The following is a 26663-nucleotide window of genomic DNA, read 5'->3' on the forward strand; positions in this document are numbered from 1 at the left end:
TTCTGTGTTACAGGTTTAAATTAGCAGGGTGGTTTACGCCCATGTCATAACACTCTGTTCACCAGCATGTAGGACTAGGAATAATGCTGATCTTTCAATATCCTGCTTTCAATCTCCTTCCTAGCTTCCTGTAATCTACTTTTGGGATCTCTTTCCTTTTCCTATATAAGTCATAACTACACAAATGGATTACAACTTTTGAATGTTTCACCCTCCCACATAAGAATGTTCTTCAGCTGTTCCAATGCATCCTTGACCTGACATCAGGCAATCAATGCACCATTCAAGGGTTGTATTCGCAGCTGTATTAATGTCGGTTTATTCCTCTGACTGACTGAAGAATCTTCTATTAGTACTGCTCAATAACTTTGCTACCTCCCCCTCTGGAGTTCGTGAGACAAATGGTATAATGGCAACAATATCCCTTTCTTTGAACTGCAGTCTGTTCTAATCAGCTTTCCGAGCAATTCAGACAAAACAATTTGATGATGAAATGATGAAAATCATTTGAATAATAATCAGGTTTTCTAAACCTACAACAGCTGTGTAATTAAAATGTAAGCATATTATGGAAGTTTTGTGCATCAATATGTGAACTTACAAATGAATATGTGGCCCTAGAATGTGGCATTTTTGAACATACTATTTAAACCAACCAAGACTATCTTCCCTCAGCATTGCCTTTCAGCTTTATTTAGGTTAACTACTTGTCTCATTATTTCAGCCACCAGCACACTTCTGAATGGAATTTCCACAATGTGGTATTTATAGGTGCTTGAATCATGCCTTTCTCGAACAGAATCGGTTTCCTAAGCCTTTTTCTCATGATTTGAATTCAGTCATATCTCAAGAATTGAATAACGTACTTTTCACAGTTATTTCAAATGGAAAGGTACATGTAAATCAGTTTACCGTACTTACACACAAATACTTTATTTTTAATTACAGCTTTTATGAGAAAAAAACAGCTGTGCACAAGGCACTGTGTGATAACATTGACACCCGTACTGTAATGGAAGAGCTGCGTTCCCTTGTGAGCCAATGTAACACATACACTGCTGCAAAGAAAAGCAACAAACAGTTACCAAATCGAATGCTGTTGAGGAGCATTGCATTGTATCTCACTGAGATGCTGAAGGTGAGATGGGGAAACACAATGTAACACTGGTTACTCCCACAAATATCTGTTCCTTGAGTAAAGTATTGCACGTTTGTAAATCTTAACAAAAAACAGAATATGCTGGAAATATATAGTAAGTCTGATGACATATCTGAGGAAAGAGAAATAGAAGATGTTTAAGGTTTGACAAAGACTTGTCAATCTGAAACATATATGCTTTTTCTCTCTCCATGGATAATTCCTAGATCTGCTGAGCATTTCCAGTATTTGCTATTCTTTACCATATAAGTCTTCACTATCTGATTCTTCCATTCTAATACTTTGATAACTATGTTAGTTTTTTTTCCAATTCCTATTTGAATTTCATCAATAAATTGCCAAAATGTTTGATTTTTTTAAAACTTACTGACTTCTGAAAATAAAGCAGCCTGCAGCAATAATTTTCTTCAGAGCTGCCACCCACAACGGTCTCCTCATACTTGACGTGTAAGGTTTGTTTTTACCTGTTTGCCATAATTTTTTTTCCCCCCAGTTATCCCTGCTTCTGCCAAAGGCACTTGACTGCTTCTAGATTAGCCAAGCACAGAGGCCTGGTTATACTCAAACCTGGCCTAAATGACCAATCTGCATGTGTGTCCCTCGACAGGTGTAAACATGGCGATAATTCTTCCCAAAAAGTACTGATCCATGGTGATGTTACAGTCAGTTATAAACACAGCATTCATATATAGAGTGGATTTGCACAAGATGGCGAAGTAACCAACAAGAGGAAAAAAACATACTGAACCTCCTCTTCACCAACCTGCTTGCTGCAGGTGCATCTGTCTATGATAATATCGTTTGACCACTACACAGTGTACTATGAATAATGATCAGGAGTGGAATTTTCCACATTATAGCCACGGTGCTGTTGCAAATTCTACCAGTACAATTATAGTCCCTGCTAAGTTTCAACTAATTCACAGTATTTGTATGCTTATGGGCCAGTGTTGTATAAGGCATTCAAAACATTAGTTGATCCAACTATATCTATTCCTTTCATTGAAGTGTATAATTGCTTCAGATCTAATTGAAGAATTGCTCTTATAAGGTGTAAGCGGGAAAAACTTTAATTAGCAGGCTTTGTTGATCGACCTGAGAATAGGAAACAAAACTATAAGCTTAATTGCCTCATTGTTTTCTCCTATTGATAAATCAGATCTTTGGAGCAATAGAGGGTGAAGAACCAATTGGATTCCCTGTTGGAGGAGGCAGCCAAAATTTAAATGTAAGTATTTGCACAGGCTATATTTCTTATAAAAGAATCTGCAAAGTCTCCTTTATCATTTTGCTTCCAAGTATATTATAACTCAAGCAAAGTGATACAGTTACTGATACTGTACTTTGATATCGTATAACAAGAAAGAAATGAACATTTGATCGCTCATATATAGAAACTTCCATTATGTTGCAATCACCAACGCACTCGACGGCTGTTTAGTTCTTTCCAAGTGTAGTCTTTGATGGGGAAAGTAGCAAGAAATTTCTGTTTAAGTGCTACACCTCAACAAATCATTGGTCAGATCATATTTGGGTATTGTGTTCAGTTCTGGGCACCTTATTAAGGAAATATGTTAAATCCTGGGGAGAGTTCAAAGGAGATTTATTAGAATGATACCCAGAATGAAGAATTTTAGATACAAGGTAACATTAGAGAAATTGGGCTGATTTTCCTTGGAGCAAAGATTAAGACGTGACCTTATTTGAAGTGTTTAAAATTCTGAACAATTTTGACAGGGTAAAGAAGAACATTCTATTTCCACTATTTGCTATGTCAGTACTAAAGAGTCTCAATTTCAAGATCGTCAGCAAGAAAGTTAGGAATGAAATGAGGCAAAATGTCTTTATTCAGAGAATCATAGAATTCCTACAGTGCGGAAGAAGGCCATTTGGCCCTTTGAAGAATATCCCACCCAGATCCAATCCCCATAACCTCACTTTTACTAATCTACCAAACCTACATATCCCTGGATGCTGCAGGACGATTTAGCATCTATTTAATGCATCTTCAAAAATGCAGTACCTATAGACAGTGCAGCACTTCAGCCTTGACTTATGTGCTTAAATCCTGGAGGAACTTGAACCCATAAGCTTTTAACTCCAAAGTTGCCTGTCAGCTAGGTCTGAAACGTTATTCTACAACCAATAAAAAGATGTTAATTGATAAGCAATGGTCTTAGAAAGAGCTGACTCTGTGTAGGAAACACTGAAGTTGTTGTCTGCTTCATCAGGCCATGCAGACCTGTCACAATAGATCCAAAAAATACTTGAATTATTACAAGGTTAGGCCTGGATTGCTATGGTGTGACGAGGAACCTTTTTACTGTACAGATCCACAGGTCAGATTCAGCTCCCTTTTAACTCTCTTCTCTTCTGCATCCAGGTGGAAACCACCATCATGCCTTACCTCAAAGTGCTATCAGGTTTTCGTGAGAATGTTCGACAAATTGCCCGTGAGAAGAAAGGTACAGAACAATGAATCTGTATGATTTCTTATTACATCTGCTTAACTTATGGGTGCCCTCCCAGTGCCTAATGTAGTTGAGTCACAGTCCCAAGATACTATGGTTAAATGGTTATTACAGTGTTTCAGGAAGGTGTAGCATGACATACACACCGTGACGTTGAACACTTCTTTCGTCAACTCCGCCTCGGACTTACTTTTACAATTTGGACTCCCGCCCACCTTCCGAGGACCCCTTCACCTACCTCCAACACACTGCATCCACCTGGACACCCCGTGCTGACCTATTACCCACCCTCGACCTCTTCATTTCCAACTTCCATCGGGACATTAACCTCCTCAACCAGTCTACACCCCCTCCCCCTTCTAAGCTGTCACCCTCACAACACGCAGCCCTCCATTCCCTCTGCTCTAATCCCGATCTCACCATCAAGCCAGCAGATAAAGGGGGTGCAGTGTTAGTCTGGTGCACTGACCTCTACATCGCAGAAGCCAGACGCCAACTCAACACCTCTTCCTACCGCGCCCTCGACCATGACACCCCCCCCCCCCCCCCCACAATCACCAAACCATCATCTGCCAGACCATACAGAACCTCAGGAGATCTCCCACCCACAGCTTCCAACCTCATAGTCCGGGAACCTTGCATCGCCTGGTTCTACCTCCTTCCCAAGATCCCCAAGCCTGACCAGCCCGGCCGACCCATTGTCTCAGCATGCTCCTGCCCCACTGAACTCATCTCTACCTACCTCGACACTGTCCTATTCCCCCTAGTCCAGGAACTCCCCACATACATTCGAGACACCACCCATGCCCTCCACCTCTTCCAAGACTTTTGTTTCCCTGGCCCCCAAAGCCTCATCTTCACCATGGATATCCAATCACACTATATCTCCATCCGCCATGACCAGGGCCTCCAAGCCCTCTGTTTCTTCCTCTCCTGACGTCCCCAACAGTACCCTTCCACCAACACACTCATTTGTTTGACTGAACTGGATCTCACCCTTAACAATTTCTTCTTCGAATCCTCCCACTTCCTCCAGACCAAAGGGGTAGCCATGGGCACCCGTTTGGGCCCCAGCTATGCCTGTCTCTTTGTTGGCTACGTAGAACAGTCCATCTTCCGTAGTTACACCGGCACCACTCCACTCTTCCTCCACTACATTGATGACTGCATTGGTGCCATCTCGTGCTCCCGTGAGGAGGTTGAGCAATTCATCAACTTCACCAACACATTCCACCCTGACCTTAAATTTACCTGGACCATCCCTGACACTTCCCTCCCCTTCCTGGACCTCTCCAACTCCATTAATGATGACCGACATTTTTTACAAACCCACCGACTCCCACAGCTACCTGGATTACACCTCTTCCCACCCTACCTCCTGCAAAAATGCCATCCAATATTCCCAATTCCTCCGCCTCCACCGTATCTGCTCCCAGGAGGACCAGTTCCACCACAGAACACACCAGATGACCTCCTTCTTTAGAGACTGCAATTTCCCTTTCCACGTGGTTAAAGATGTCCTTCAACACATCTCGTCCACATCCCGCACGTCTGCCCTCAGACCCCATCCCTCCAACCATAACAAGGACAGAATCCCCCTAGTGCTCACCTTCCACCCTACCAACCTTCGCATAAACCAAATCATCCGACAACATTTCGGTCACCTCCAAACGGACCTCACCACCAGGGATATATTTCCCTCCCCACCCCTTTCTGTCTTCCGCAAAAACCATTCCCTCCGTGACTGCCTGGTCAGGTCCACACCCCCGAACAACTCACTCTCCCATCCTGACACCTTCCCCTGCCACCGCAGGAATTGGACTCACACCTCCCTCACCTCCATCCAAGGCCCCAAAAGAACATTCCACATCCATCAAAGTTTTACCTGCACATCCACCAATATCATTTATTGTATCTGTTGCTCCTGATGCAGTCTCCCCTACATTGGGGAGACTGGATGCCTCCTAGCAGAGCACTTTAGGGAACATCTCTGGGACACCCGCACCAATCAACCACACCATCCTGTGGCCCAACATTTCAACTCCCCCTCCCACTCGGCCGAGGACATGGTGGTCCTGGGCCGCCTCCATCGCCGCTTCCCTCACCACCCAATGCCTCATCTTCTGCCTCGGAACACTTCAACCCCAGGCTATCAATGTGGACTTCACCAGTTTCCTCATTTCCCCTTCCCCCCACCTCACACCAGATCCAAACTTCCAGCTCAGCACTGTCCCCATGACTTGTCCTGCCTGCCTATCTTCCTTTCCACCTATCCACTCCACCCTCCTCTCTGACCTACCACCTTCATCCCCACCCCCATTCACCCATTGTACTCTTTGCTACCGTCTTCCACCCTCCTCCAATACCTATCACCTCCATCCCCACCCCTATTGACCTATTTTACTCTCTGCTACTTTCTTCCCACCCCCACCCTCCTCTCATTTATCTCTCCACCCTGCAGGCATTCTGTCTCAATTCCTCATGAAGGGCTTTTGCCCGAAACTTCGATTTTCCTGCTCCTCTGATGCTGCCTGAACTGTTGTGCTTTTCCAGTACCACTCTAATCTAGAAACTGGTTTCCAGCATCTGCAGTCCTTGTTTTTACTCATGACCAGAGTACCACAGTCTCGGCATAACAAACTTGTGCTTTTACTTGTTTTGGCCATGTGGTTCCATACTTTGTTTGCTGCTTGATAAAGTGCTTTGTTGAGTTAAATATCAAGTCTACTAACGTTACTGATCCCTGAGCCATCCCACTCAACTGTTTCTCCTATTCAACATGACTGATTCCTGTAAATAAAAGCAAGATGTTGTGGATGCTGGACTTACAACAAAAAATGCTGGAGAAATTCAGCACATCTGGTAGCATCTGTGAAGAGCGAAATAGCGTTAACTCTCTTTCAAGAAGTATCATATTGAACTTGAATCATTAACATTGTTTCTCTCACCATAAATGCAGTCAGACCTGCTGTGTTTCTGCAGCATTTTTGTTTTTATTCTGGCTGACTCCTCTACCCTTCAACCAAATTCTTTTCCAAACCAGAATCACCGTCATTTTAAGCCTCAGTTGCCTTTTGCACATAACTTGTCAACTACTTTTAGAAAATTGCAATAGACGTTCATGATGTTGGTGTTCGTCAGATATCCAGTTATCAAAATAAGTTCCAGGTTACACAAGCAACACCATATAATGGAGTTGCTATCAAATGCAATATATGACAGTGATATAGATGCTGCCTGCGGTGCTAAGCGTACCAGGGCAAATCTCCTCCAGACAATTTGGCAGAACGGTCATTGCAATGATAATCCTTTAGGGAGGAAAACTGCAGACTCAAAAAGCGACAGCTCTCACAGTTTTTGGATCAGGTTCTCCTACTGATGTGGTATGTCCCTCCTTTTGGAGAAAATCTAAAATAGTTCACTAGAGGTAACAAAGGAAATGCTTGGCAGGGTCCTTTTAACCTTCCTTAAGCAACTTCTTTACTATCTGTAACAATGTCCATTTTGTCAGCTTGGTAAATGCTAACTGACCGCGATGGGGGAATTTGATTGAGAAAGATATTTACAAAGCAATTTATTATCATGCTAAGTCTCATGATCTCCAGTGCAATGCACTAAGTGAATCAGAGGTTGAATAACAGTCTTGAATGAGTAATTTGAATTATCAGTTTACATCCAAACACGATTATGGCATTGATGAGACCTGTTTCTGTTGAGGTGATGTAACTTTGAAAAACTGGCACAAAAGCTTTACTGTTCATCCAGTTTATTCTTTATTTCATCTGAAAATACTTTATGAAATAGTATGGAGGGAATTTTAATTTGATTAATACCAAAACAAGAAAAAAGAAATCCAAATACTATCTCTCAACTTGATTAAATGTGCAGGAAGAAGAAGGAAATAGTTTGCACATAAAATTTGTTGATTTGGACATAAAATGATCCTGATGTGGTCTGAAGTGGGTGTCCATTGACTAACTCCTGTGTTACAGTGAGTGAGGTTCTGCAGCTGTGTGATGACGTTCGAGATGACATCCTTCCAGAGCTTGGCGTTCGGTTTGAAGACCATGAAGGTACTGAATCAAGTCAGCTGCTGGTTACCATCTGCAGGTTTTGCCAGCTTTGACTCCATTGATGTGCTATGATATTTTCATATACTAACAAACTAATTGTGTCCTTCAGCATTGAATTTGATAATTATACCATTTTTCCAAGTATTCTTTCACAATACTGTGACAGTGAGATACTCTTCATTTTTTATATCCTCTTAAATTAGAAATATTTCTTGGTGTTACCTGATCATGAGGTTTTGTCTTCTATCATCCTGTTCTCAACTTTCAGCCAGACTGCTGAAGCATTGGGTAGAATTGAAAGTGGCCTCCGGAAGCAGGATTTGAGGCAGTGTAATAATTCATGGAGGGAGAGACGGTCAAGACTGGTCTGTCCTGCGGACAGAGGGGAGTTGATGTCTGGCTCATGGGAAGGTTCTTGGGAGTGTCAGATAAGTATGGGGTCTGTTCTTAGTTATTCAGGAGTTAAAATAAGAAAATTTAGATTACAAACTTTACTTAATTTTATCAGATGCTTCTGATAACTTCAATATTTATGAAGACTTTTGGAAGGTTCCAGACATGGTGGAATTACCCAGTGGAAAGTTCAATTTCTCAGGCAATTTCTTTGAAATGTGCTATGGTGGGGATTCCACAGGTCCCCATGCACACCACTTACCTATAATTGTTTTGATAGCATTAGGACAGTGGAAAATCTTGCCCAATGTCATACCGGTTCTCCTGTTGGTGATTAGTGTAATATCACCAATATTAGATGGATTTTTTGAAATACTAAGCGGCCTTGACACCAGAGTAGACGCTGGAGCCCTTCATCAGGAATGAGGAGAATGTGCCAGGCAGGCTAAGATAAAAGGTAGGGAGGAGGGACTTGGGGGAGGGGCGATGGAGATGTGATAGGTGGAAGGAGGTCAAGGTGAGGGTGATAGGTTGGAGTGGGGTGGGGGCGGAGAGGTCAGGAAGAAGATTGCAGGTTAGGAGGGCGGTGCTGAGTTGAGGGAACCGACTGAGACAAGGTGGGGGGAGGGGAAATGAGGAAACTGGAGAAATCTGAGTTCATTCCTTGTGGTTGGAGGGTTCCCAGGCGGAAGATGAGGCGCTCCTCCTCCAGCCGTCGTGTTATGTTCTGCCGATGGAGGAGTCCAAGGACCTGCATGTCCTCGGTGGAGTGGGAGAGAGTTAAAGTGTTGAGCCATGGGTTGGTTGGTCCGGGTGTCCCAGAGGTGTTCTCTGAAGCGTTCCGCAAGTAGGCGGCCCGTCTCCCCAATGTAGAGGAGGCCACATCGGGTGCAGCGGATGCAATAGATGATGTGTGTGGAGGTGCAGGTGAACTTGTGGCGGATATGGAAGGAACAGACCCCACCAGCAGGGATATATTTCCCTCCCCTCCCCTATCAGCGTTCCGCAAAGACCACTCCCTTCGTGACTCCCTCGTCAGGTCCACACCCCCCACCAACCCAACCTCTACTCCCGGCACCTTCCCCTGCAACCGCAGGAAATGTAAAACTTGCGCCCACACCACCTCCCTCACTTCCCTCCAAGGCCCCAAGAGATCCTTCCATATCCGCCACAAGATCACCTGCACCTCCACACACATCATCTATTGCATCCGCTGCACCCGATGTGGCCTCCTCTACATCGGGGAGACGGGCCGCCTACTTGCGGAACGCTTCAGAGGACACCTCTGGGACGCCCGGACCAACCAACCCAACCACCCCGTGGCTCAACACTTTAACTCTCCCTCCCACTCCACCGAGGACATGCAGGTCCTTGGACTCCTCCATCGGCAGAACATAACAACACGACGGCTGGAGGAGGAGCGCTTCATCTTCCACCTGGGAACCCTCCAACCACAAGGAATGAACTCAGATTTCTCCAGTTTCCTCATTTCCCCTCCCCCCACCTTGTCTCAGTCGGTTCCCCCAACTCAGCACCGCCCTCCAAACCTGCAATCTTCTTCCTGACCTCTCCGCCCCCACCCCACTCCAACCTATCACCCTCACCTTGACCTCCTTCCACCTATCACATCTCCATCGCCCCTCCCCCAAGTCCCTCCTCCCTACCTTTTATCTTAGCCTGCCTGGCACATTCTCCTCATTCCTGATGAAGGGTTCTGGCCCGAAACGTTGAATTTCCTGTTCCTTGGATGCTGCCTAACCTGCTGTGCTTTAACCAGCAACACATTTTCAGCTGTGATCTCCAGCATCTGCAGACCTCACTTTTTACCAGAGTAGATGCTGAAAACATGTTTTCCCTTGCAAAGAAATCCAAGAGTAGGGGCTTAGTTTTAAAAAAGGTGGTCTACCAAATAAGACAGACTTGAAGAAGGAATTTCTATGCTAAATGACATTGGAGACAAACCCAATGTCTCCAATTTAAGGCTGAGTTAGACAGAATATTGATCATTGAGGCATTTAAGTGTTATAGGAACAAGCAGGAAAGTGGAATCAAAGCATGTCCTTATTGAATGACAGTGCAGGTTCGATGGGCCAAATAACCTACTTGTGCTCCTGTTTTTTTTTGTGTTATGTTAACTGTGCGTAAATTGTTGCCTCAGCTCCAGTGTTCAGAACAAAGCTTGTTACTGCACTAAAATGGACAACGTTCCTGAGAACCTTTGCTACAAAATGGTTCCCTTGCCTTCCTAACCCAGGACACTGAGACTTAACGTAATGCTTATAACCAGTACTCCAGCTGAAATCAAGAAATTTAGTATTAAGAGACAATGAACCTAGACCCTCCAGTCTACTTTTGTTACTGTGTAATTAGCCACTGAGTTGTTAATGAGTCACTTTATAGTGTTTTTTTTAAAGAATTGTTTCTGATGCTTTCCTCATTGGATAGCTGATTGACATAGACAGCATAGTGCAAGGTTTAATCCCAGCCTATGTTGAAACCCTGTAGATGGCTGCAGGGTGTTTAATTAGTTTAAAAAAAAAGCTGATTGAAAGCTTTATCCAGACTATCAAATACAACTTGAGATAGGTATAAAGTTGCAAAACAATGTTTTGTTTAATGTGGAATATGTTTTCGACAGATTTATTCCTGTTGTATGTGGCAAAGCTGTGTCTAATATTTGACTATCTGTCACATCACTGAATCACTGAGCAAGGGATTTCAGGATAGTAGCTAGTGTTCTAAATTGTTTTTAAAAAAGACTTTGATTTCTACATTGTTTTTTGTGACTTTGGGTCACCCTGACATGCTTTACAGCCTATATAATACTTTTGAACTGTAGCCATTGTTGTAGTATAGAAAAGCAGCCTCAAGACCGTAAGAAATCAGAACAGGAATGGGCTGTTTAGCCCGTCGAGCCTAGTCCACCTTTCAGGTTCATGACTGATCTGACTACCTCGCATCCACTTCCTTACCTTTTCCACATAACCCTTGATTCCCTTACTAATCGAAAATCTATCTATAATATGCACAAAGACTCTGTCCCCACAGCTCTCTGTGACAGGATTTCCAAAGACATGTAATCTACCCCACTGAGGGAATAAATTCCTCCCCTTTATTCTGAGGTTCTGCCCTCTAGTCCTAGACTCTCCAATGAGGGGAAACATCCTCAGCATTTACCCTGATAAGCCCCTTAAGAATCCTATGTGCGTTAATGAGATCACTTCTTATTCTTCTAAATTCCAGTGAGTCCCAACCTGTTTAATCTTTGTTCATAAAACAATCCCTCCATCTCAGGTATCACCCACATGGGCCAAGGGGCCTCCCTTTGTGCCATAGCAATTCTGTGCACTAGTGCACAGCAAGCTCCCAGAGCAGCAATGTCATAATGACCACAGAAACTATTTTTAATGATGTTGATTATAAGATAAATGTTGACCTGCTCACAGTGGATAACTCCCTAGCTGCCCTTTGAAGTAGTGCCAGGGATTTTTTTTTAACATCCACCTGAGAAAGCAAACACGTCTTGGTTTAATTATCATCTGGAAAACAAAATTCCCAACAGCACAGCACTCCCTTACTACTATCCTGAAGTGTCAGCCCAGATGATTTTTTGTGCTGAAGTCTCTGGAGTGACTTTGGAACCCACAACTTGCAAGGGATATAGGAACAGGAATAGGCAATTCAACCTATGGAACCTATTGCATGATTCACTGAGATCATGGCTGATCATCTATCTCAGTGCAAGTTTCCAGCATTATCTACATATCACTTGATGTCATTAGTCTCCAGAAATCCATTGATTTTTATCTTGAGCACAATGACTGACCTTCCACAACACTCTGAGATAGAAAATTCCAAAGACTTACTATGCTCTGAATGAATAAATTCTTCCTTATTTCGTCTCAAATGGCCTGCCCTTATCCTGAGACTCAGTGTCCTTGTTCTAGACTCACCAGCCAGGGTACATGCTCTATTGAAGACTGGAGCTATCAAGAATAAAACAATGCAACTGGTAAATTGCTGTGTGAGTAATGTGAAAAAGCTTTGTCTCCAAATAACTGAGTGATTCCACTCTGAGAAAAACAAGCGTTGTGTACACTGAGAGCACATGATTTAAATTGAGCATTGCGGAATGGAATCAACAAAAAAAGAAATTAGTGGCCACAGTTATAGGATTACTGATAGAAATTATTAATATGAAAAAAGAGCATAAGAGGTTTTTAAAAAAAGTCCTGCGATATTCATGAGTTCATGGAAAAGGGAGAATTATCAACTTTAGCACAGATGACTGGCTTTCGAGCAAGTTAAATAGTTATGAAGATAGTGAAATATACAATATGCAACTCCAGCTGGTTTAAAGGCATTAGTGGATGCTCTAGGTGATGGAAACAAATGTCATTAAAATGTTTGAGAGCACAGTTTCAGATGTACATATTGTAGGTAGGAGGATCACTAGTGGAACAGCTATTCTGAAACGTCTATTGACCATTGGGGAGTAGGGCAAATTTTAAACATTAAAAAGGTACAATTTCTTCATATCTACCTAGTAAATTAGTTGTATTTCATCTTTGGACAGTTTAAATTAATTATAGAGAAATTCTGTTCTCTATGCAGTATCTTATGAACTGTTCAAAAACCTATTTCTGTTTATTGTGCACATTATTATGTTTATCAAAAAGATTCTCTCCATTCTCGATATGAGTTACATCCTTCCCAGAGTTGTGTCCTCCAAAGAATTAAATTTCTCACATGTATTAGAATTGCCCTATGCTCCACTTCTTTCTGCTAGAAAGTATTATTGCCGTTTATTAAGAGCAGGATAAGAATCATCTGTACAAAACCTTAATGCCCTTGTACTAAGTCATGGAGAATAGCCACTTATGTGATAAAAGCCCTGCCCATCCCATCCGTTTTTTTTTTCTGAAGGTTTTAACCAATTAGTTTAAAGAGTATTCGATTGAAGTGCCTAAAGGGTTAGGCTGATGTTTCTGATGGGCTCATATCATTTTGCAGGATTACCCACTGTGGTGAAATTTGTGGACAGAGAGACATTGCTGAAGGAGAGGGAAGAGAAGAAAAAGGTAAGCTGATCTCTATCATGTTGGAAAGGTAAATGTTTACAATGGAACATTAAACTGTCTGCTGACAAGAGATTGAGGACACTGTTTCCATTAAAGTTTAGAATGGAGATCTTATTGAAACTTAAAAAATTGGTAAAGAGCTGAGTCGGCTTGATGCAGAAAAGATGCTTCCATTGGATGTATGGTAGGGATTCCAGCACAAGGGCACACAGTCCCAGAATAAGGGGCAAGCTATTAAGGATCAGGGTGAGGAAGAATTTCTTCATTGAAGGGAGTGAATCTTTTGAATTATCTATCACAGAGTTCCATAGATTCTCAGTAATTGAGTATAATGAAGAAAAAGCTTGATAGATTTCTAGATACTAATGACATCAAAGGATATGGGAAGAGAATGGGAAAGTGGCATTGAGAATAGAAGATTAGCCTAAAGTGGTGGAGAAGGTTGGAGGGGCTGACTGACCTACTCCTATTGCATGTTCCTTTATTCCTAAATTGAAGAACAGATTTTCTGACTGGTAACCTGTTTCAAGGTTCTTAACAAACTGTTCAAAATAAAATCCTTATCACCTTACTGAGAAATGCATGTAACAACAGAAGAACTGATCCTTTCTCAACAGGACATAACTGCAGTTCCCTTTCAATATGACAAACGTATAATTCTGCATTTAAGAAATGTGAAAGGGAACTGAAAACACTGAGATTAATAGATCTGTCAGGATTTCTGCAAAGAATCCGAGTTGATATTTCATCGTAACTCCTTGTGCAGAATAGGAGAGATAAATCTGAAAGTTGAGGGTAGCTGATTTTCTTCGGCATTTGACTCAAACTAAGTGCCACTTTTGGAGCACAGAAAACGACTCTGCACAATTGGAAGCTTTAGAGAGCAATATTTATAGGAGCAGATCAGTGACAAATATTTATATTCACAACCTGACAGTTTCATTTGTAAATTTTATGAAAACTCAGTATTTTCCTTATTTAATAAGCCTGATGAGCAAAATTTTCCATGTTGATAGATTCACTGATCATAGAGAGAGCCTTGTGTTTTGTGCACCTGCAAAAGTCTAGATATTTTGTTGTTTTCTTCCTGATTAGTCGAAATAATTGATGAATTGCTAACTGCAGCCAGGGTGATGCAGTTTCCTTCAGGATCTTAAATGAAAACAACATGAATACAGTCTGGATTCTTGCTCCTTTTTTAAACAATCCTGTCACTTCTACCCCTACCCAATTATAAGATCTGTACCTGCGGGGATCAGTGTCACAATAATGTTTTACGTGACATAACACATTACATAAACTTACACACGAATGGTGACCATTTGGGCATGGTACCAAGAAATGTTGATGTCTGTAGGATCACCCAAAGTGAAATTTATGTCTTGAGGAGAAAATTAGTCGGAACGTCAATTGCAAAGTACTGAGGTAACATTGAGAGAGTTCGCAATCTGAAAAAGATTGTTCTTATTACCTGTTTGTTAAACAGAAAACATTGTATTTATTATGATTGAAACTTTTTGTTCTATTATTTTTTCAGATTGAAGAAGAGAAAAAGAGGAAGAAGGAAGAAGCAGCCCAGAAAAAACGAGAACAGGAGGTGAGGACTTGACACATGCTGTAACAACTGCTGTACCAACTTTGTCCGCTGGTTTACAAAACTTGTCTGTTGCATCTGTACTGATGGCTGTCATTTTAAATTAAAAGGAAGAGGGAAGGAGAGAGTAAATATCTGATTGATCACATGCATAACTGAATGCAGTTAAATTAATTTTACCTTTTATATTAGTTTAAACTTTAGTCTTACAATGAAGAGTAATCAGTTTGAGACATTTACATTAAAGCAGCAGTAGAATATTTTATTTTTATAATCAACCTGTCACAGTATAATATGAAAAAGAGATTTAAATTAAGACATATTTAAGTCTTGCACTAGGAAGGTCATCTTAACGCAAATCAAAATGTAGAATGTCCTTCCAATTAAAGTTGTACAATGAACATTTAGGTAATAGTTGGAGAATGTAATTGGTAGGACTATAGACCCTTTCCAGGTAATTTAAATTAAATGGACTCTCATTTAGCTTTTAAACTTGTAAACTGCTGGTAAAAAATGCACTGAATTGCAACATTGTGTGTTGTAATGCAAAATAATCTATTTAAAAGAAGAAAGGTGTTACCACTAGGTACAGTTGATTTGTGTGATCTCTTAAGAAATTGTTATTATAAATGTAAAGTATTTTTAAAAATTGGGGTAAGGAACAGAGAGAGTCTTGCCAGCCAAACTTAAAACTTCTGCAAATTGATGTGGAAGCTTAAAAAATTTCAAAAACTTAGGCCTCTGCCGGATTATGGTTGATTTTACCCATGACTCATGCATCATACTGTATGTGGAGAAGGGTCTGGACAAAAGCAAAAGGAGATGTATTCAGGTATGGGGCATTATGACTTTTATGCCTCTTTCTGCCACAATAAGTCAGAAGATTGAGAAACACTTGGCAGAGATGTAAGAGGATTACTCAGCAGGTTCAGAGATTATGCAGGATGATTTTGTGTGTGTGTGTGTGTGTGGGGGGGGGGGCGGGGTGAGGGTGATATGGAATTGAGTAGGAGATGGGGTTAGGGTGCTGGTTGTCTGTTGTAATGAAATGGTGAGCTAATAAAAAAAGAGGAAAACAGCATGAAATACTGAATCCTGATTCTGCCAGTGTCATAATCCACTGGGGTAGTGCTTTGTAAGTAAATCCCATTATTCCCAGAGTCATCATAAATGTGAAAATATTTAGTCAAAGCTAGCTAATGTCCCTGACTTACATTACTGATAATCTTTGGTTAAAAGAAAACACTTACCAGGTTTTGTTCTTAACAAAAGAAAACTGTATTATAATCAAATTGACTTTAACCAATTGCAATTAGAAATTACCAACTGCTGACTTTTGTAGTTGTACAACTTAAACTCTATCCCTGAAGTTTACCACATTCTCATACAGGCAGACAGACACTCACACAGACATGACATGGATAACAAGAGTGGAAGGAGGGAAAAAAAAATCGGGGTAACAGTTCAAATGACCAGGGAAACATCAATCTGGACCACAGGAATCACTGCATTATATTCTTTTTCTTTCAGTTCATTTAATTCTTTGTTGTTGACAAAAAGTTGTTTGCACACTGATTCTCCTCCATTCACTGGTTGAGAGTTTAGTTTTTCATTGTCTTTATTCTTCCTTCAGTTGCGGATTTAGCAATTGGAAGACAGCCAGCTGTTAGTGGAGATTTTTGGTACCTCCACAAAGAGTGCGAGACAGAGATTTTTAAAATTAGAATTAGTGAATGGAAACAGTGTGGAAACGGGCCTATCAAGTCCACACCGATCCTCCAAAGAGTAACCCACTCAGACCCATTCCCCTACCCTATATTTACCCGACTAATGCATCTCGGCTACACATCCCTGTCCACTAAGGGTAATTTAGAATGGCCAGTTCACCTAACCTGCACATCTTTGTGACTGTAAGAGGAAACCAGAGCACCCGGAGTAAACCCATGCAGACATGGGGCAAATGTATAAACTCCACACAAACAGTCGTCTGAGGCTGGAATTGAACTCTGAGCTGCACTGAGTCCAAACAATCCACAGACTGGTTCCTGACCAGCATCAGAACATTGTTGAGCAATTTTCTTTAATTTGAAACTCATTGACTTTGTGGCTGCTTTTGTTCTCATGTTTCTGGGGAAAGCAACATTAATATAACTAGGTGTGCTTCAGTAAACATGATTTTCAAAATGGCAGCCATCTGTTTATTTAGTCTCCTTGATTTAAACCACCATTTTCATTTTAGTCCAGAAACATGGGACATTAAAAAAAATGTGGTTGTTACAATAGAACAAGCAATTAAATGCCCATTTGCTTCTGCAATGAAATCATATTATAAAAATGAAAGAAGAATTAAGGGAATGCGGAATCTGACTAATTCACGGTAATTATCTCCCTCCAGGCAGCAAAACTGGCCAAGATGAAGATTCCTCCCAGTGAACTGTTCAGATCAGAAAAAGACAAATACTCCAAATTTGATGACAATGTAAGTATTAAAGGATCTAACTCTCAACCCAGCCCCCATCCCCCAGCCAAGCCTTCAGTTGAGACCAAATATAAATATATAGACTAGAAAGATCAATCTCTGCATTGAGAGGGCTGATTCCAGTCAAAGGAGTGGTTAGGAGACCAAAATTAGTTTCAGCAAAACCCGAGTAAGAACAGGAACAGCTAAAGTTGCTGCCCCCAAATCATTCTATAGTGAATCCTGAGGTCTTGGGCTGCTTTCACATTCCAGTACTATAGATCCAAATCCTAGCATCAGAACGGCTACTAGTCTTCAAACAATTCAATTCTCTCCACGTGAAATCAAGAAAAGCCTTCAGACGCTGGATACTGCAAATGATATGGGTCCTGACAGCATACCAGCAATAACACTGAACACTTGTGTTTCAGAATCATCTGTGCCCCTTAGTCCAACTGTACATAAATGATTTGGATGCGAGCATAAGAGGTACAGTTAGTAAGTTTGCAGATGACACCAAAATTGGAGGTGTAGTGGATAGCGAAGAGGGTTACAACAGGATCTGGACCAGATGGGCCAATGGGGCTGAGAAGTGGCAGATGGAGTTTAATTCAGATAAATGTGAGGCACTGCATTTTGGGAAAGCAAATCTTAGCAGGGCTTATACACTTAATGGTAAGGTCCTAGGGAGTGTTGCTGAACAAAGAGACCTTGGAGTGCAGGTTCTTGAAACTCCTTGAAAGTGGAGTCGCATGCAGATAGGATAGTGAAGAAGGCATTTAGTATGCTTTCCTTTATTGGTCAGAGTATGGAGTACAGGAGTTGGGAGGTCATGTTGCGGCTGTACAGGACGTTGGTTAGGCCACTGTTGGAATGTTGCATGCAATTCTGGTCTCCTTCCTATCGGAAAGATATTGTGAAACTTGAAAGGGTTCAGGAAAGATTTACAAGGATGTTCCCTGGGTTGGAGGATTTGAGCTATAAAGAGAGGCTGAACAGACTGGGGCTGTTTACCCTGGAGCGTCGGAGGCTGAGGAGTGACTTTATAGAGGTTTACAAAATTATGAGGGGCGTGGATAGGATAAATAGATAAAGTCTTTTCCTTGGGGTTGGAGTCCAGAACTAGAGGGCATAGGTTTAGGGTGAGAGGGGCAAGATATAAAAGGGACCTAAGGGGCAATGTTTTCATGCAGAAGGTGGTACGAGTATGGAATAAGCTGCCAGAGGTAGTGGTGGAGGCTGGTACAATTGCAACATTTAAGAGGCATTTGGATGGGTATATGAATAGGAATGGTTTGGAGGGATATGGGCCTGGTGCTGGCAGGTGGGACTAGATTGGGTTGGGATATCTGGTTGGCATGGACGGGTTGGACCAAAGGGTCTGTTTCTATGTTGTACATTTCTATGACTCTACAACTACAACAATGGAATCTACCTGATAATATTGAAATTTGCCCACATATGTGCTGTGCACACACAGTTGAACAAATCCACTCTGGCTGACACCTTATTTGTATTCTCTTGATCATCAGAAAAGTAGTCAAAGGATTTATTGTCAGGGAATAATGGTCTCTCAACAAGAGAGAATCTAACCACTACCTCTCGATGTTCAATAGCATTACCAATGCTAATATCACCACCATCAACATGTTGGGGATTCCAGTTGACCAGAAACTGAACTGGATCAGCCACATAAATACTGTAGCTACAAGAACAGGACAGAGGCTGAGAATTCTGCAATGAATATCTGTCATCCTAACTTCCAAAAATAATCTGATTATTTTGATCCCTTTACGTCATACTCTCAATAAACTTTGGGGATGCCATTAGCTCTTGAACTTTTCCCTTGCCTTAGCCCCTGTGGCCACTTTTTTGGGCAGTAGCACTGTTCTTCGCTTCATAGACCATGTCATCTATCCTCAATGCTCTCACTTCACCAGGAATCCTCCCTTCTTTTAGGCCTCTTCACCTGCACTTTATCTCCTCATTGAAAATTCTCAATGTTACATCAGCCATATTAATTTATATACTCCCTCTCCTCGCCCACTTTAACTTGTCTCCAGTTGAACCTGCTGCACTCATATCTAACCCTGACTTTATTATTAAACCTGATGACAAAGGTGGGTGCTGTTGACATCTGGCATTGAGTTTACACCTTGCACAATAAAAACTGAAAGAAGCCTTCCGTAAATTGAATTGGCCGTGCTAAATTACCCGTAATGTTAGGTGAAGGGGTTAATGTAGGGGAATGGGTCTGGGTGGGTTTCGCTTCGGCGGGTCGGTATGGACCTGTTGGGCCGAAGGGCCTGTTTCCACACTAAGTAATCTAATCTAAATCAGAAACAAAAACAGAAGTTGCTGGAAAAGATCAGCAAATCTGGCAACATTTGTGCAGAGAAATCAGAGTTAATGTTTCAGGTCCGGTGAAAACCTTCCTCAGAACTGACGGTAGCTAGGAAAATTTGGTTTATATACAGAAGATAGGGTGGGGAGAGGGGATAAGGAGTAAATATAAGTGGGGATAGAGGCCAAAGAGAGAGAAGAACAATTGGACAGACAAAAGAGTTAATAATGATCTGGCTGGAAAAGTGATTAGCTCTTAATGGAAACTGTTAGTAGCCAACAATGAGTAGTGTGATAACAGGGCCTGGCGTGTGGGGTAGGGGGCTAGGACATGGGAGAGTTCGGGCCCTAAAGTTACTGAACTCAATATTGACTCCAGAGGGCTGCAGAATCCCCAAGCGGAAAATGAGGTGTTGTTCTTCCAGCTTGCATTGCACCTCCCTGGAGCACTGCAGCAAGCCTGAGACAGATGATGTGTTAAAGTGGCAGGCAAGACCACACCACCCTGTCCCCTGACCAACATTTATTGCTCATCCCTAGTTTCTCAAGGCATGGTGAGCAGTCCACTTGAACTACAAGTTAAAAATCACACAACACCAAATTATAATCCAACAGGTTTATTTGGGAATACTATCTTTCAGAGCACTGCTTCTTCATCAGGTAACTAGTGGGGCAGAATTATAAGACACAGAATTAATAGCAAAAGATCACAGTGTCATGCAACTGATACAATATATTGAATATATCTAGATTGCTGGTGTTGTGCAATTTTTAACTTTTTGTCCCTCCAGTCCAACACTGGCACCTCACATCAATCTTGAATTGCGGCAATCCATTTAAGTAGGTACACACATACAGTGCCCTTGGGGAGTGAATTCCAATAATATGATAGAGGAATGTGGAACATTCCTCATTCCAATCCTACTCTGGGCACCCAAACACAAACCTTCTCTGGTAGATCAGTGACATCATTGGTGCTGCTTCCTACTCTTGTTCAGATTTGGAAAAAAAACTGATCCATTTTGGTTTAATTTCCCTCTTTCTCTGTCACATGGCCCAATTCAGACTTTTTCCTTTACTTCCTAGAGACTTTTGTGTTGCCATTTCTGGGGATAAAATGTTCACAGGTATCATTACAAACTCACCACCTCCATATTTACTTCTCCTACATTTCATCACACTTTGGTTCCTGTAAGGATTCTATTCCATTCTTCCAGTTTCTCCATCAGTTTCACATCTGTTCCAGCGAAAAAGGACATGTTGCCTCCAACATGTCCTTTTTCCTCAACAAAGGCCTACCCCCAGCATAACTGATAAGAAAGACCCTTAGCTGTGGCCAACCCATCTCCCATACTTCTGTCCTTACCCTTTAATCACCTCCCACAATAATGATAGGATTCCCCATGTCCTTACTTTCCACACCACCAATCTCTGCTTTCAAACTCTGCTTTTCATACACCAGCATTTCTGCTACCTCCAGCAGAATGCCACTACAAATCACATTTTCCCTTCCTCTTCCCTTGGCTGTGTTCCTTAGGGGCCATTTCCTCCTAGACACCCTGACTCTTTCTCCAAGGCCCCAAATACACTTTCCAGGTGAAGCACCAATTTACTTATATTGCTTTGAATCTAGTCTACTGTATTTGCTGCTCACAGTGTGAGACCAAGTGCAAACTTGGTAACCACTGGACAGAATTACCTCTGCTCTATCCATACGGAGAACCCGAATCTTCCAATTACTTGCTAATTCAATACACCATTTTTGCTCGGATTAAGACTTTCGTCCTAGGCTACTGCAGTGTTCCAGTGAAACCCAAAGAAGTGGAGTAACATGATCTGCTTTTCTACTGAGGCACTTTACAGGAAACAAAATTCACTCGCATAAAGACAAGCATTGTGGTTCATGAAGATACCCATAGCCACACCTTTGACTTGGAGAAAATGGGACTGGTTGAAGGAGAAATGTTTCAAATTGAAAACAAGCATAGTCAGCTGAACGAGGATGGAAACTCAGAAGGGCTCCTTTCAAGGCAAAAATGGAAAATCTTCAGATCATCCTCATGGGGAACTGGTCATCCACAGTGAAGAAGAGATGGCTGAGGCATGTATGGACTGATCTGTCAGCGGAACTGGTGGAGGCTGTTACAATTACAGCATTTATCCACCATCTGGGTGAATATATGAATAGAAAGGGTTGAGAGGGATATGGGCTGGCAAATGGGACTAGATTAATTTAGGCTATCTGGTTGACTTGGACGAGTTGGAGCAAAGAGTCTATTTCCGTGCTGTACAGTTCTCGATGATTCTGTATAACAGGATTACTTGCATGTCAAACTGTGTAAGTAAGTCAGGCAACATCCAAGAAACAGGAAATTCGATGTTTCGGGCACAAGCCCTTCATCAGGGCTTGTGCTCGAAACGTCACATTTCCTGTTCCTTGGATGCTGCCTGACCTGCTGCGCTTTTCCAGCAACACATTTTCAGCTCTGATCTCCAGCATCTGCACACCTCACTTTCTCGTCCAAACTGTAAGTAGCATGGGACAGACAACTATCTCACAATAGATCCGATTTAAACTCTGCAGACCTGACACATGGAGCCATGAATGGTGGTGGACAAGTAAGCAACCAATAGGAAGAGAAAGCTCTACAGTATTCCTATGTTGAAAGTTAGGGGAATCAACACACCACTACAAGAGACCAGCTTGATGCATTTGTCCGATCCATTTTTACTTCCTCCAGAGGTCCCCAGAATCACAGGTGTCAGCCTTCAGCAAATTTTATTCACTGTACTTGATATCAATAAATGACTGAAGACATTGGATACTGCAAAAAGCTATGGGCTATGTCAACATTTTGGCAATAGCAAAGGTGTTCCAGTCCAGCTACAATTCTGGTATTCACTCAGTAATGTAGAAAATTATCTGGTATGTCCTGTCCACAACAGTTGGGACGAATTCAACCCAGCCTATTACTGCTAAATCAGACTCTTCTCAATCATTCATCATTGTCTGTTGGCACTTTCTCAGCAATAATTTGCTCATTGGTGCTCAATTTGGGTTCCATCAGGCTCACTGGAGTTCCTGACTTCATTACAGCTTTGATCAAAATGCAGACTGAAGAGCTTGACTCAGTCACAGTTCTAAACTGCGAGAAGGGTAGTGTGAAATTCATTCCAAAAAGACATTAAATTGGTGGAGTGACCAGATAGGTGGCAGATGAGTTCAATGTAGAACATAGAACAGTACAGGCCCTTCGGCTCTCAATGTTGTGCCGGCCTTTTATCCTACTCAGATCAGACTAACTTCCATGTGCCTATCCAAAAGTCGCTTAAATGTCCCTAACATATCTGACTCTACTCAGAGTGGTGGGTGCGTGGAATGCACTGCCAGCAGTGGGTAGTAAAGAACCTACCTCTGACATCTTTCCTAAACTTCCTCCAGTTACTTTAAAATTGTGCCTCCTCATGATAGACATTTCTGCCATGGGAAAAGGTATCTGGCTATCCACTCTATCCATGCCTTTCAACATTTTGTACACCTCTATCAAGTCACCTCTCATCCTTCTTCACTCCAATGAGAAAAGCCCTAGCTCACTCTATAAAACATGCCCCTCAGTCCAGGCAGCATCCTAGTAAATCTCCTCTGCACCTCCTCTAAAGCTTCCCTATCTTTCCTATAATGAGGCAACCAGAATTGAACACAATATTCCAAGTGTGGTACAACCAGGGTTTTATAAAGCTGCAGCAAAGGCTCACGGCCCTTAAAATCCCCCTGCTAATGAAAGACAACACACCATACGTCGCCTTAACAACTTTATCAACTTGAGTGGCAACTTTGAGGGATCTATGGATATAGACCCCAAGATCCCTTTGTTCCTCCACACTGCCAAGAATCCTGCCTTTAACCCTGTATTCTGCATTTAAATTTGGCCTTCCAAAGTGAATGGTTTCACACTTTTCCAAGCTAAACTCCATCTGCCACTTATCAGCCCAGTTCTGCGCCCTGTCAATGTCTTGTTGCAATCCACAACAGCCCACCACACTATCCACAACTCCGCCAACCATCGTGTCATCAGCAAACTTACTAACCCACCCTTCCACTTCCTCCTCCAAGTCACTTATAAAAATCACAAAGAGCAGATTTCACAGAATTGATACCTGTGGAAAACAACTGGTCACCAAGCTCCAGGCTGAATACTTTCCAGCTGCTACCATTCTGTCTTCTATAGACCAGCCAATTCTGTATCCAGACAGACAGGTTTCCCTGCATCCCATGCGTCCTTACTTTCTGAATGAGCCTACTCTGGGGAGCCTCATCAAACGCCTTCCAAAATCCATGTACACCACATCCACTGGTCTGCCTAGAGAAGTGTGATGTGATGCACTTCGGTCAGGGGATTACAAAGATCATATGACAAAGGGGATATAAATGAACTAGAACTCTTGATCTAGAACTAGGGTCATTGCACTACCAAAGCCGTACAATCTTGACCAAGATTATTTTTAAATCAACCTATTCAGATGTTATGACACATCTAGTGCAGATGGGATTTGAACCCAGGTCTCCTGGCTCAAAAGTAGGGACAGAGCCCTCAGTCCTGACTTATTATATCTTTGTTAAATAAGATATGCTGAAGATAATTGAATGGTGTGAACATTGGAATGGAACTAGGGCATAAATTATCGATTTGACTACTTATTAAGTGCAGCAGATTTATACAATTATTTGGGGGAGAAAATTGTACAAGGGCCACATGAATAACTTAAATTCAAAAATCAGTGAATTAGAGATCGAGTCAAATAGATGTACAGCACGGAAACAGACATTTCGGTCCAACTTGTCCATGCCAATCAGAAATCCTAAACTAATCTAATCCCATTTGTCAGCATTTGACCCAAATCTCTCTCAACCCTTTCTGTTCATATACCCATCCAGATGCCTTTTAAATGTTGTAATGGTACTAGCCTCCACCACCACCTCTGGCAGCTCACTGCATATAAGCACCACCCTTTGCATGAAAAAGTTGCCCCTAAGGTCCCTTTTAAATCTTTCCCCCCTCACCCTAAACTTATGCCATCTTGTTCTGGACGACCCCACCCTAGGGAAATACTTTGTTTATTTACCCTATCCATGTTCCTCATGATAAAACTCTATAGCCTCCGATGCTTCATGGAAAACAACTCAGCCTATTCAGCCTCTTCCTATAGCTCAAATCCTCCAATCCTGGCAATATCCTTGTAAGTCTTTTCTGAACCCTTTCTAGTTTCGCAACATCCTTCCAATTAGAAGGAGACCAGAATTGCACACAATATTCCAACAGTGACCTAACTAGTGTCTTGTACAGCTGCAACATGACCTCGCAACTCCTATACTTAATGCTCTGACCAATAAAGGAAAGCATACCAAACACCTTATTCACTATTCTATCTATCTGCAACTCCATTTTCAGGGAACAATGAACCAGCAGTCCAAGGTCTCTTTATTCAGTGACACTTCCCAAGACACTACTATTAAGTATAGAAGTCCTGCTCTAATTTGCCTCTCCAAAATGCAGCTCCTTACATCTATCTAAATTAAATTCAATCTGCCACTCCTCAGTCCATTGGCCCATCTGATCAAGATCCCATTGTAGTCTGAGGTAATTTTCTTCACTGTCCACTATACCTCCAACAATGGTATCGTCTGCAAAATTACCAACTATACCTCCCATGTTCACATCCAAATCATTTATGTAAATGACAAAAAGTCAAGAACCCAGCACCTATCCTTGTGGCACTCCACTGGTCACAGGCATAGTCTGAAAATCAACCCTCCACCACCACCCACTGTCTTCTGCTTTTGAGCCAGTTCTATTTCATTTATTGTGCAACAACAAAGCTGGTCAAAATTTGTCTGTTTTCTTTATGTTGTTGAACAATTAGTTTTAAATCCTAACTTTAATCTTTTTAATTTGTTCAAGGGATTTCCAACTCATGATGCTGAGGGTAAAGAACTTAGCAAGGGACAGACAAAGAAACTTCGGAAGCTTTATGAAATTCAGGAGGAACGGTATAATGAATATTTGCGGACTTTGCAGAATAGCAGCACCAACTAAATGCTTTACAATGACTTTCTGTACATCTAATAATGGAAAGAAACAACATGAGACATGGCAAACAGTGATTTTTTAAAAAAATCAAATTATATTCTGTAAATGAATAAAGAGAGACACTTTTACACTTGACCATAAGAAATGAACTAATAGAAGAAAGTAAATAGAGACTCTGAAAAGCTAATTTTCTTCTAGTTCAACATTATTTAAATAATGTGGTTTGAGTCTGGATGGCTTTCCCTTTCACATCTAGGACTGCTTGCAAATACATCCAGGTTGAAGATATGGAAATTACTTTTGTCCAACTATGATTAATTTTGGGCAATCTAAGTTCAATTTAATTCACTGTCTAGTTGAGCGTAATTGTCAGTATCACAAGTCACGTGATTATGGTGTAGAGAAATAGTGATCTGTCAAGTTGGTGATCTTAAAGGTTGAGATTGAATAGAAGATACTATGAGTGAATGATTTAGGGAAATGACTAAAATATGAAGGATTTAATTCAGAGCAATGAATTAACTCTTTGATCTATGCAAAATTTTAAAAGTACAATTATTGGCTCTTTAGCTGTTTGCTGGTTCCAAACGGTCATTTATTTGTTCCAGTTCCAAACCATGTCATTGAATGGAGCAGTTTGAGGAAGAACATGAAAATGGTTTGATATTTTCCATCTTCTGTTTTAATAGGCATGATAAATCAGTTTCTGTCCAGCAATTACATATTTTGCTGCAATTTTAAGTAATGATCCTTTGTTTAGTAAATTAAGCTTTGGGCTCTGGTGTGAGTTGCTTTTGCATGAAAATTTGCTATTTGTATCACTTTGAAATAGCGTGTTACTTGTTCGGAGAATCATCAAAACAGAGGTGATTATGCATGTTGAACTTGTGCTATCTCTCTGCAACAGTGAGTTAGTTGCTTCCACTGCCAAACTTTCCTTATTTTCCTACTCTATTGAATGCAATGATTTGAATCTGCCTCCCAACAGTTTTTGGATTGTAT

At 41.5% G+C, this 26663-nt stretch overlaps 1 protein-coding gene across 4 annotated transcripts in view; it reads left to right on the forward strand.

The window, feature by feature from the left end:
• The window catches only part of cars1 (cysteinyl-tRNA synthetase 1), an 81186-nt gene extending 55505 nt beyond the window's left edge, over positions 1 to 25681 (forward strand). For all 4 annotated transcript variants that reach the window (XM_060838439.1, XM_060838442.1, XM_060838443.1 and 1 more), the window contains 8 exons: positions 949 to 1138; positions 2319 to 2387; positions 3543 to 3624; positions 7623 to 7703; positions 13110 to 13177; positions 14715 to 14774; positions 17167 to 17250; positions 25533 to 25681. In XM_060838439.1, the coding sequence (XP_060694422.1) occupies positions 949 to 1138; positions 2319 to 2387; positions 3543 to 3624; positions 7623 to 7703; positions 13110 to 13177; positions 14715 to 14774; positions 17167 to 17250; positions 25533 to 25667 (769 nt within the window). In that variant the 3' untranslated portion in view covers positions 25668 to 25681. The remainder of the gene's footprint in view (positions 1 to 948; positions 1139 to 2318; positions 2388 to 3542; positions 3625 to 7622; positions 7704 to 13109; positions 13178 to 14714; positions 14775 to 17166; positions 17251 to 25532) is intronic.
• Positions 25682 to 26663: the final 982 nt, after the last annotated feature.

Source organism: Hemiscyllium ocellatum, chromosome 18, assembly GCF_020745735.1.
Source record: "Hemiscyllium ocellatum isolate sHemOce1 chromosome 18, sHemOce1.pat.X.cur, whole genome shotgun sequence".
In the NCBI taxonomy this organism is placed as follows: Eukaryota; Metazoa; Chordata; class Chondrichthyes; order Orectolobiformes; family Hemiscylliidae; genus Hemiscyllium; species Hemiscyllium ocellatum.